The sequence below is a fragment of the Cryptotermes secundus genome, unplaced genomic scaffold (assembly GCF_002891405.2).
Source record: "Cryptotermes secundus unplaced genomic scaffold, Csec_1.0 scaffold72, whole genome shotgun sequence".
NCBI classification, from domain to species: domain Eukaryota; kingdom Metazoa; phylum Arthropoda; class Insecta; order Blattodea; family Kalotermitidae; genus Cryptotermes; species Cryptotermes secundus.
This window is the reverse complement of record NW_019730103.1, coordinates 1,055,012-1,067,964: the sequence shown is the minus strand read 5'-3', so window position 1 is coordinate 1,067,964 and position 12,953 is coordinate 1,055,012. Positions and strand designations below refer to the sequence as shown.

General features: G+C 43.8%; 1 protein-coding gene across 2 annotated transcripts in view; it reads right to left on the bottom strand.

Moving 5' to 3' along the window:
* The window catches only part of LOC111866006 (AT-rich interactive domain-containing protein 5B), a 118,832-nt gene that overhangs the window by 20,243 nt on the left and 85,636 nt on the right, over positions 1 to 12,953 (bottom strand). For both annotated transcript variants that reach the window (XM_023854479.2, XM_033752067.1), the window contains 2 exons: positions 2,391 to 2,610; positions 1,401 to 1,637 (listed from right to left, as the gene is read on the bottom strand). In XM_023854479.2, coding sequence (XP_023710247.1) covers positions 1,401 to 1,637; positions 2,391 to 2,610 — 457 coding nt within the window. The remainder of the gene's footprint in view (positions 1 to 1,400; positions 1,638 to 2,390; positions 2,611 to 12,953) is intronic.

The window sequence follows — 12,953 nt, the reverse complement described above, 5'->3', positions numbered from 1 at the left end:
CACGGCAGTCTAGTCACTTGAACGGTCGTATGCCTGACCGCCGCCAAGTTTAAGCCTCTTATACTTTCTGTGTCGGGCTTCGCCTTGTCCGATGTTGCGAACATTCTCATTATCATGATTTTGTATGACTTCTGCTTGTTGCCTGCATAATTTTGTTATGTAATCATATACGTATGGAATTTTGAATGCCATGTGCAAATCGCGGACCGGTGTGCGCCTTGGAAAATTGCCAATGGTGCGGAAAACCTTGTTTTGCAGGCGCTGCAATTTCACTAGATGGGTGTCTGCCGCAAACTCCCAGGCGGGACTAGCATAAGTCATTATAGATCTAATGAGAGCTTTGTGGAGGGTCAGTTTAATTTATTGGCAGTCACAATACAGGTGAGACACAGGTTTTATTGATAATCCTATACATAACACACAATAGGGGCAAGAACCTAAGATTGGTGGATTGTTAGGTAGTGTGAAGCAAAAGGAAGTGTGTGACAAACGTGCGAAGGGATGCAAACGTAGCCATCTGCCCGTGAAGCACGTGTGGTAGTAACAAGTACCCCAGGAAAAATGGGAGACATTTAGCACATCAGACCTGGGCCTCAGTCATGTCACATGGTTTTCCGCTGAAACGCAATTTAAATTGGATGACTACACTAACAAGATAATGTCCGATTTAGGACCCTCGGAGATTCGAAGGCTTACGCTACAGTACGCTACAGTAGGGCACGCATTACCGAGCGTCGGAGTATTGGCCCCGGGTTCATCACTTCTCACGTTTATCCAAGTCTGCTGAGTCTTCAATTTGCCACTTACTGATGGTACATGACACTCCAATTAATTCAGCATGGCTTCGACAAGATGGTGTCAAACTTCACACCAGCAACACCGTACTTCGCTTTCTTCATGACGTTTCGGGGAGAGCGTCCCGTTCAACCGGTTTTCTGAGCTATTTCACGAAGGATTCTCATGGCCACCACTTCAATTCTTCAGATTAATTTGTGTGGGGTTATTTGAACGACAGGGTGTTTCAGAAAAAAAAAATGTATACAATTCCGGGAGTAAAACCCGTCATTCAATCAGAGATTTACGACATTTCAACAAAAACTTGAACCAAGGTTCTGAAACAAATTTGTTCTTCCTTTGTATGAAGTTTGTGATATTTGAGGGCATCATGCTGAACACGCGTTAGTGTAACAAACAAAATTTTCAAGTGTGCAGAAAGATTTTTGAAAGATTAACGCGAATGCAGTGGCGTTCAGTAACAAAAAAAAGTGTGATCAGATGATAAAAAAGATGTGTAACAACACATGAAACAGAATTTTGAATTCTCAGCTAAAAATATGTTTACGGCTTCACTAAATAATCGCAGTGTTCGATTTATTTTAAAAAAAATGCGATTAACTCACCAAGATGGTTGCAGAGAAGTTCATGACCCTCGAGATCTGGGTAATCGAAGGTATCTTTACAGAAGAGGATCCGGGTACTGCGACAGGGCACGACGAAGCCCCCCAGAGCAATCACCAAGGCGTTCTTCAGCCACCTGTTGGCGACACCTTCAAGCCTCTTCATGATGCCTCGGTACCGACAGTACCTCGGGAAACTGAGCACCACGACTGCGGAGACTTCCGGGTCGAAATCATCAGCTGTGAAAACAAACGAATTACATGCACCTCAAACATACAGCAAATCCTCACAAACCTACAGGGATGAGTGCACACAATGGCCGGTTCCTCCGAAGTTACCTGCATTCAGATCAGTAATCATGTTTAGCAATTAAGAAACTTACGAGCACGGGCTACGCCAGGCCTTATTCCATTTCGTGGAGTAGTGGGAGCCAGTATCAGGATTTATCCTGGTGGACGGGGGCCGACAGAAATTGTTTACAAATTCATGTTTAAGCCGTCTAGGAACAGTTGTGCAGGTAGCCCTATTGCTGCGGGTGTGTATACTGAAACAAAGGCGACGCCACAAAATCCTTTGGTATATTTCCCTTCCCTTTTCTATTCTGATTTCTTTAAATATCCAGGGGCCGGCAGATGCCTGCTCCCAGGCTTCAGGTCTTCCACTGCCAACAAATAATTATTCAGCAAATCAATACACATCCTGTTATGGTATTCACCGCCATTACAGTTCACATTTTAAATTCCTGTAGGCCCAACATCAGTATTTTAATGGAGGCCTTGAACTTCCGCACGGCCATCTTGTTATTTTGTGTTCTAATAAAGTGGTGTAACGTGAATACTTAGTTTCGTGAAAATCTATCAAACGGTAAAAACCTGAAGGCCGAGGGGTGCACAGTATGATCACATACACTTTCATAAAAAGACAGAAGAAGAAGAAGAAGAAGAAGAAGAAGAAGGAAAGTAGGCCAATAATAAAACGCTGATTTTTCTTACCTATTTGCTCTCTTTCTTTGAGAACGTCCTGGAAGTCGAGGGCGCTGTCGATGAGCATCTTGCCGTGTGACTTCGTGGCCTCATCGCTGGATGGCTGAAGAAAGCAGTTCCTTTCCCACACAGCCTCAAGTCCCCGGCACCACGAGACATCTTCCACGATTCGATCCAGCAAGTCCTCCACCCGCAAAACAACCTTCTCTGATATCGCCAGGACCTCGTCCTAAAATACAGTGATAAGTTTCGTAGCTTTTATTTCTCTGTGCTGCGCTGAGACCAATACAGGCCCAACTCGACAGCTTTACCTGAGGATTCCGGCGGGAATGTGCAACGTCACGCTAACAGTTTACACATGCTCATTTTGCGATTTAGCACTCCCGTTTGTTTCACTTACTGCAAGCACAACTTTACAGTGTTAATCAACTGCAGGGACATTAATCTGAAAACTGAAATGCATCTTGTTTCCTTCGTGTTACATTTATATCACACATGACAAAACGGTTAAATGCAGCAATGGGGTTTCATTTCAATGTCTTGAACAGAAGTCATCAGGATCAATAAACACACACACTACGTCTGCCTGTAAAAGAGCCAGAAGCATGATTAAAATGCTATAGCCATCGGAAGCGTCCGTCTTCACCCCTTACTGACTGCTTGGTGAGGGGGGGGGTGGATATGAGGTCAAGGTTGGGATGTTCGGAACATCTACCGCGTGCAGGGTGAGATCAAGGTCAAATACTACGGCGGCGGTGATGACGATAAAATAAAAAAAAAAGAGTAAAGGTATACCTGTAACAGGCCGTGGAGGCCCATAGGGTTGTGAGATGTTGAGGCTCCCATATTTTCTCTAGACAATCGGCTCACAGATGGCGGTGAGGTTGTCAGCCTTACGCGCCGGCCGCGCTTTACCCCCAAGAATATTCCAGGTACTCATTTCTGATAGAGGCTGAGTCGACCCAGGGCCATAGTGCCGCTGGAAGGATTAGGTAAACTAAAAAATACAATGACCTAATCGGAATTCGATCCCGCGACCTTCCCGGCTTGTAGCATAGTGCCTCAACCAACTACGCTACCGCGTGCCCCCCGATAATAATGGAGCTCTTCTATTATGATGATGAACCTTCAGGCTCCACACGAAGAGAGAACTTCCTTCATCCGATATAAGCCACTGAAGGCATCAGCACTCGTAACGACATACGACAATCCTTTAAAACCTTCTTTCTTTAAAATTCAAACATTTTCTCATCTTACTTCAATTCTCTTTCGGGGAATTCGAATCCGCGTGTTTGTCTGACTGCCTATGTTAGGGGTACTCAAACACCCAAAAAATACATAAATTTACGCGATATCTAATCTCTTCTGGTCACTGATAATACCGTTGCAGGTCCCTGTTAAGTGCAAGGTCACAGCAAGAACCTAAATGCGTTTACAATCTCTCTGCACCTACAGTACGCTATAAAATGTAGACGTTTTGTCGTCGGCGGCAGCTACAGTTTCGAAAAGCACGTGACTGATCTGCCAGAACTGTGCGTGCATGCATTTGTACCTTTAAGCAATTCACGCTAACTCGACGATCCTCTTAGACCAGTGGCATTCAACTTTGCCCCCCACCCCCCACCCTAAATTTGTTCCTGTACTGGTATAATTCAAGTTATACACAGCTTATAATCCGCATTATATTAAATTAAATAAATTACATCCAAAATAATGTATTAAATAATAACTTTCAAATGAGAAAAAAGGAGACTCAAGCCATTAAATTACAAATATATTATTGCCTATCATATAAAAATGAATAAAGGAACATAGGTATTTTAGCAAAGCAAAATTATATGATTAAATGTTTTATCAATTATTTATGTGGTTCTGACCTGCTGATGACATGATTGAGCTTGTTTCTGGCACGCCAGCACCTCAATTCGGAAACGAATTTTAATTTTACGTATCCTCAGATTGAGGACCACTGCCGTAGCCCATAGACAGTTATTCAAACTATGAACATAGTTCGTTTGATTGGCACTGGAAGCGCTTGATCTGTCTTTGTACACTAGCGCCCAAAACGGCTGTTCTCAGAACTTCAACAAACACCGCACATTTCATGACGTCATTTCCTTAGATAATACCCTGGTAACGCCTCTCTGCTTCGCCCCTCTTGATGAGATAAATCTGATTACACAGAACCAGTACACAGCCGTTTTAAATTTCAAAGAGAAGCAAATAATATGCAGTTTCACCAGTATTCTCACGACTATCAACGTTCTCAAATATAAACCGACAATAAAACATAAAAGAATCAACGAACAAGACTAAAACAAAACACCTATATAAATAGGCGTTTTCCTGTCACAGGAAAAGTACGTTAAAGAATGCTTCACATAAAAGCAGGTATATGTTAGAATAAAAATTCGTTGTCAGCAAAATCAGTTAGTGCTGGACATGTACAATGAAGCTGCGAGTGAACCCAGTACAAAGACACGACGAGTGTCTTAGCTTTCTGCCATGTTGGTTGAATAACGTACACAAACTACGTGTCTAGCGCACTGAAATAACACAAATGCTACCTCGACACTTCCCAGCTATGAATATAAAATTCTTATATTAAACTCGCTATCTACCTCAAACCGACGTGCTTGGTTATTTTAGTGCTTTGTACGCAGTAGACCGTGATATAATACCATGCTTTTCAGATAAGTATGAAGTCCTTGATCACACCAATGTCAGGGATGACATCCAAATGCAAACGTTCTTCGCTACAATACAATTTGCCTATCAAAATCAGAATATTTCCGTGTATTAAACACTTATGCCACGCTTATTTCAACAAATTCATGTTTCTAGAAGATGGCGAAATGCCATTCAAAATAAACACGCCCAGAATACTATCATGATGCCAATTAGTACAGAATATATTTGTACTACAAACTCAATACCGGTTTAGTGAAACGTCTCTAGGACCTATATATAACCTTCGTAAGAGTAGGCCATTGTGGCCAGCATTTTATTTCCAGCAATATGGCGGTCACCCTGCCAAGGACATGGGCACGATCACAGATGAGTGTGAGGCGGAAAAGGCAACATAATGCATGAAAACAAAAGAAGCAGACACGCAACAGAATTTTAACTTTGATTACACTGGTGCTAAAATTTCAAATTAAAACGCACTACGGAAACTTCACGTTAATGCCCGCAATCATGTTCAGACATGCTTAGCCTTTCGGCACATAATATTTAAAACTTCAGTACCTATTCGTACCTATGCCGCTACCTTATAAAGACAAACTGGTTAAGGCATTTCTTAAAACGATCGTTGATTATTCGGAATATCACTTGTTAAAAATAAATTTTACATTGTGAGCACAATTTTTGTTGGCGGTATATATTTAGTAACCATTGCTCGTGATGAATATAAGGCCAGAAGGAAAGGCTCCACAGCCATGAAATCAACTGTGTCAGCAGACGGGTTCCTTCCCCTAGTTACACTGCGTGACATTCAGACATCCGTTTCAGGAGATAAGTTTCAAAAGTAACGATTTTTACGAAATGAAAGTTAAAATCTATTTTAGTCATCTGTAAATATTTGAGCTATAAATCACAAGTATCCCTACTTTGACGTAGTGGTGGGGCTTGCATGGTAATATAATCCTCAGAGCTATACCGGCGGTAGCGTAGCTAATGGTAGGATCTCCCATGCTGTACAGGTCAAAGGTGATGATCCAGACAAAAACGGATACCCTGGCACTCCAGGTTAGGGGCTCGGGGTGCGGTTGACGCTTTAATTGTCGAGAAGCTTTCAACAATTGCAGCCGGATGCAAAACCCTAAAACGACGTAGCAAAATCAAGGACTTCGAAGGGGAACCCACAATGTGCTAACCCTATACAGAAGTGGGCCACTTCCACAGGGTATCCGACGAGTGGTCAGACCTGCCGTCAGGTGGCTGGCTTCAGTTGAAGATCTGAAGACAATGGGCGTTAGAAATTGGACACATAAGGCACAGGATCGGGACCAATGGCGAGCAATTGCTAAATAGGCCACGGTTCTTCATGGACAGCAGCGAGCGCAGAAGTTGAAGAAGATATGTAAACATATAGAAAATATTCGTGTTTTTAATATGTATAACATTTGTATGACACATTTTTTGCTTAGGCATATACTCAACGGGGGGTACGCGATTGAGGCACTATGCTACAAGCCGGAACGTCATGGGATCGAATCCCGATGAGGTGGATTTTTCAATTTACCTAATCCTTCCAGCCGCACTATGGCCCTGGTGTCGCCTGTAACAGAAATGAGTACCAGGAATATTCCTGGGGGTAAAGGGTGGCCGGCGCGTAAGGCTGACCTCATAGATCGCCTCATCTATGAGCCGATTGTCTACAAAATGTGGGAACCTTAACATCTCACAACCCTATGGGCCTTCACATCCTGTTACAGGGATAGCTTTTCATTTTTTTTTTTTTTTTTGCTTTTTTACACTCAACACAAATATAATGGCTCATTTATGCGCCACGCAAAACTGTTGTTTTATAATTACGTTTTAGCATTCTCTTCTCCACAAAACTGTGGCCCCGCGGAGGCTGTATACGCAGGGGTAAAGCAACAGGAGTGTGGAGCTGATCACTGACCTCCATTCGGTGGAGCTATTCTTCAACTGTCCCATACCTCTTCATGACGTCGTGCTTCAATAATTACGCACTATTATAACCTTCATTTTCTTACATTCTAAGGGTATGTATATAACTGAAGTAAGTGTGTGCCGCGAAGTCCTGAGAATCAAACAGTCGCTAGCTAGTCAAAAAATCCCCCTTTTTGAATGCTAAGGTTCATTACCATGTCCACAAGAGTCCGTCACTGGACCCTGCCTTCCCATATCTTCAAACTCAAAGATTCGTTTTAATATTATTCTCATCTACGCCTATCTCTTCATGTTTTCCGACTACAATTTTTATGCATTTTTCACGCATCGGGGCACCGTGCTATATGAACCTCGCTCTAGAGCGGCGGTTCTCAAACTGAGACCGCGGCCCTGTAGATTATTTTTTCAAAAGACGAGGAACCGGTAGCGGGCCGCGGTCCGGCGGTTGAGAAACACTGCTCCAGAATAACAAATTTCAACAAATTCTACGGCGGGTACTGAAATTTAAAAGACCATAAGTTTTTAAATACTCCAGGGATAAAGAAGCTTCAAATCTGATTTATTCCCGGGAACAAAATCCTGCACATTAACAATATACACGGCGTTTCACTCAACATACCTTACTACTTCGATTGGTTGACCGTATGTTATTTAATGACGCCAAACTATTCCATATACTCAATTTCAAATGATAAGCGAGCTTGATAACGCACTGATAGGTAGCCTAACAGAAAATCGCGGTAACTTCGGTCAGGACAGACTACCAACGCGCAGCGCAGTTTCCGACAGTCCATCCGCAAAGTCTGAGTCTACATTTACACACACTCCGCGTTCTTCAGTCAAAGTAATGGAAACCCTTCATTGGGAAATCAGTATGGGAAATGAAACAATGGCGGGTAGGGGAGGGGGAGGGGCGTACTAGTAGCAGAACGAGGAGGTGGTATGGCCGGGTGCTCGAGTTAAGAATCTGTTAATTCGCGTTTGTGAGCCACAGCAAGGGAAAGGACAAACAACAGCATACGTGTAGTGAACAAGAGGTCATTATAGACGCCGGAAGGGGTGGGGGAGACAACAGGTTCTTACAGTACTAAGAGGCGGTGCCTTAAGACAGGACCCGGAATTTTGATTTTCTGAGCAGTTCTGAATCACGTGATTTTAAAAGACAATCCGATGGTCTCTACGGCAAAGGGCCTACTATAGTAGTAGTAGTAGTAGTAGTAGTAGTGGTGAAGCTATCCCTGCAACAGGCCGTCGAGGCTCCTACATTTTCTAAACAATCGGCTCACAGATGGCGGTGAGAACACCCTTACTCGCCGGCCGCCCTTTACCCCCTGGAAGATTGCTGGTACTCATTTCTGTTCGGCTGGAAGGTCAATTGAAAAATCGAATTACCGCATCGGGAATCGAACCCGCGATGTTCCGGCTTGTAGCATAGTGCCCCATAATAATAATAATGCAACTGAGAGTGGCAGTTCACTGTTCATTACCAGGCGATTGAGCACCTTCTTGCAGCACACCACCACTAAACGGCACTTACCTGAAAAGAAAGAAAAAATAATTAATAGGCTATAGGAATTATACATGGCATCAATCNATTGCAGTATAATAAATAATATATATATAAGATACAATTTGTGATGAAATCCTTTTGGGGCACACCTTCCCTTACTGGAAAACTGAAGTTAAGGGGCCCACAGCCACAGGCAATCCCAGTCATTTGCTTACATCTACTGGTTAGTCACCGGTTCTCATGCACAGTTAAATCTCAGGTTAGTTCATGTTGAATTTGTGTGTATCAATGCGCTCCGATGAATTCTGTCGCACTTGGCATAAAATGCCCCTTTCCATTTTCTATCTTCTGGGGCTGGAAGAATGGGGTCAGCCTCTCCCAATCCAGGAAATAATTATCAACTGTTTGCATCGAAGTTCGAGAAGTTCTCTCATCGATGCGACTACGAAGTTTCGTGTTCTGGAATATGTTGCAGCGTAATCTGATTTGCCGACGTTTCCGAGGAACCTATTGTAGAAAACTTTCCCACACCGTAAATACAATGTGACTATGATGATGTGATGCGGTGTGGTCTGGTAGTGTTTACCGACTATTAGTGGAAGACCTGAGAGTTCTCACGGCCGGCGGGTATGGCAGAAATTTATTGACGTTTCGGGAGAAGATCCTGCAACTTCAGGATGGAAGTTATGCACACCTGATTTTAAGGTTTTCACTCAGGTAACCACTGGAATTAATGTCTCCTGGAATTTAATGCGGTGTAGACCGTCAGACGTTCACCGACGTTTCGGAAGAATGTACTCCCTCAACATGAGGACAGAAAAGGACAATTATGTGAGGTCTGATGTTCTCACGGCTGTGACTAAAATTACCGTCTTCTGAGAACTGAGACAGTGTAGCCTGTCAGATGTTTACCGACGTTCCGGGGAAAAGTACGGACTCCATCTTCGGGGTAAAGCGTAACATACGACAGCCTCCCGATGCAAGGTACTAATGGAGGACTGTGGCTCATAAGGCTGTGACTACGAAGGTTATATGGAGGCACATAGTCTCCTCTACCTTGAAGATGGAGGCAGTACACGGAGTCACATTCCAGAAGAGCGACATATTCATGTTTACACTGAATTTAACCGACAATTTATAGTTAGTACGGTNGGCCGGCGGGTATGGCAGAAATTTATTGACGTTTCGGGAGAAGATCTTGCAACTTCAGGATGGAAGTTATGCACGCCTGATTGTAAGGTTTTCACTCAGGTAACCACTCGAATTAATGTCTCCTGGAATTTGATGCGGTGTAGACCGTCAGACATTCACCGACGTTTCGAAAGAATGTACTGCCTCAACTGAAGGACAGAAGGGGACAATTATGTGAGGTCTGGCGATCTCACGGCTGTGACTAAAATTACCGTCTTCTGAGAATTGACACACTGTAGCCTGTCAGATGTTTACCGACGTTCCGGGGAAAAGTACGGACTCAATCTTCGGGGTAAAGCGTAACATACGACAGCCTCCGGATGCAAGGTAATAATGGAGGACTGTGGCTCTTAGGGCTGTGACTACGAAGATTATATGGAGGCACAAGTCTCCTCTACCTTGACGATGGAGGCAGTACACGGAGTCACATTCCAGAAGAGCGAAATATTCATGTTTACACTGAATTTAACCGACAATTTGCTCTCAGTACGGCACAGAAGTAACCCACTCTTTGCATTCAGCTCAGTCACTGTGGAAAGGAACAAAAATCGATTCTTGAGAGCTCCTTCATAAAACATTCACTACAAACAGAGGCATACGAACAGCTGCCGCTGTGTACAGAGAAAGATAATACATGAAATTAATTTGCACCACACACAGAGAAGAAAATCTGAACAACTACGACACGTGAAACCATTCGCAGGTTACGTGTAAGATACGTTGCCCAAGCAGCTACACACAAACACACTAAACTAACTTCATGGAGCTGAGCCCTTCTTAAAAAGCCGCCAGTCCTGCAGCTACTCAAGAACTTCCCAGCATTTTATGGAACCAGAAGGTTCATTACCGTGTTCACAAGAGCCCTCCACCGGTCCCTATCCTGAGCCAGATCAATCCAGTGCATACAACCCCATCCTTTCTAAGATCCATTTTAATACTGTTCACCTACCTACGTCCTGGTCTTCCTAGTGGTCTCTTTCGTTCTCGCTTTCCCACCAATATCCTATATATGCACTCATCCCCATTCGTGCTACATGCCCAGACAATCTCAGCCTCCTTGGCTTGATCATTTTAATTATACTTTGCGAAGAGTCACACAACACATTACTTACTAACGGAGCTGAGCCCTTCTTGAGAAGCCAAATCTGCAGCTACCCATGAATTTCCCAGCATTTTATGGAACCCGAAGGTTCATTACCGTTTTCACAAGAGCCGTCCACTGGTCCCTATCCTGACACAGTTCAATCGAATGCATACCATCCCATCCTATCCCTCTAAGATCCATTTTAATATTGTCCACCCACCTACGCCTTGATCTTCCAAGTGGCCCCTTTCTTCTGGCTTTGCCACCAATATCCTATTTGCATTTCTCTTCTCCCCATTCGCGCTACATGCCCTGCCCATATCACCACCTTAACTTGATCATTCTAATTATACTTGGCGAAGAGTACAAGTTATGAAGCTCCTCATTATGCAGTTTTCTCCAGCCTCCGTCACTTCATCTCTCTTCGGTCCAAATATTCTCCTCAACACCGTGAGTCTATGTTCCTCCCTTAATGTCAGAGACCAAGTTTCACACCCAAACAGAACCACGATAGCCACTGTTACGGCCGAGATTATAACCACAAGTCACAAGCCAACTTCTTCGGTGTGCCCATTACTAAACTAATAAAATTCTGCGGAATGAACGTCAAATTGCATGCGTAAGTTACATAAGGAACATAACAACGCGTTTATCTGCGCTGTTCCCTTAATACGTTTGCGGTTTCGTGGTGGCACACAACGGAACTGAACTCTCTACCCTAGAAAATGTGTTCATAAAAATGATACGCCTATTCTGTCAAACAGCTTGAAGACAAGCCCCCCCCCCCTCAATTACGTCGGTTGAATGCTGAGGTCATGAATGTGTGGAGTTGTACTTCCACGCATCCTTTCACGGGCTCGTGCTTAAACACAGGAGCAAAACTGCGAAGCACAGATGCAGATTTCGGCTTCAAGTTTTGCGCTTTTAATCCGTCTCACATGGACAACTTATTGCCAGATGACACTGAGAGCGTAGGAGACACTCGGCTGCCGAAACGAGACACACACACACAAATAACGACTCGGCGTAAGGCAACACTGTCGCAGCTGCACACAAACTGTCTCAGATTTGCGTTATCAGCGTAGCCCTCGGTCTGCAGTGCTGTCGAGACCAGTAACACGGGAATGATGAAGCAGTAATACAAATATCATGTTTTGCGCTAAAAACCGTCTGTTTATTTTTCAAAACACAGCATTTCGGAGACTGGATTCTGTCTCCGTCTTCAGGTAAAACCTACTCAGATGGGCCCAATCGATAGAGCTAGTTCCTGTCTTAGGAAAAAGATCCATCGAATGGGCCCAGATGCTTAGGTTTTACCTAAAGACGGAGACAGAATACAGTTTTCGAAATGTTGTTTTGAAAAATAAACAGGACGGTTTTAGATCTTTTTTAATGCTACTGGGGTGGGACTAAGTCCCTTGTACTGCGGCCACTTCTGGCCTATTGTACCAGCCCCAGATGATAGGTGAGGGTGATTGTGGAGCAATTGGTAGAATGAAGATTGGCAGGGAAAAGCGAAGTACTCAAAGAAAACCTGCCCCAGCGCCACTTTGTCCACCACAAATTGCACGTGACCAGACCCTGGATCGAACCCGAGCCGCCGCGGTGCGAAGCCAGCAACTAACCGCTTGAGCTAAGGCGCGGCCAACGGTTTTAGATAAAGACAAGACGAGATGGACAATGTTCAGGAACAGAATATCTGTACCAATGTGCACGCCCATAAATCTAAAAATATCCCACTTCCTCAGCTACAAACCATATCGAAAGGAGCCTGCATTCCACTCAGGCTTAAATATTATGAAAATTCATGAGGTTCATAATCAGCCGTGAAGCAAGAGGTCGCTCATGTATAAGAATGGATCACTGGAAGGAACATCCCCGGAAATCATAGCTACAAACTGAAACGGTCAAATTTTCCCACTGAATTTTACATGTGCATAATATTATTTGTTTCTCATTTAACAGGAACAGAAAACAGGGAGTGCTGGCTGTGTATACAGACCTACCGCACTTCCATCAGCACCCAAATTAAAGGAACAGTTGTGTTCACAGCTGCAATTAAACGGAGGACGAAAGAATTGCGGGCTGAAAATCCTCCGATAAATTTCCACGGACGACAAACTGTCCCCATATGCCCCTTCCTGTC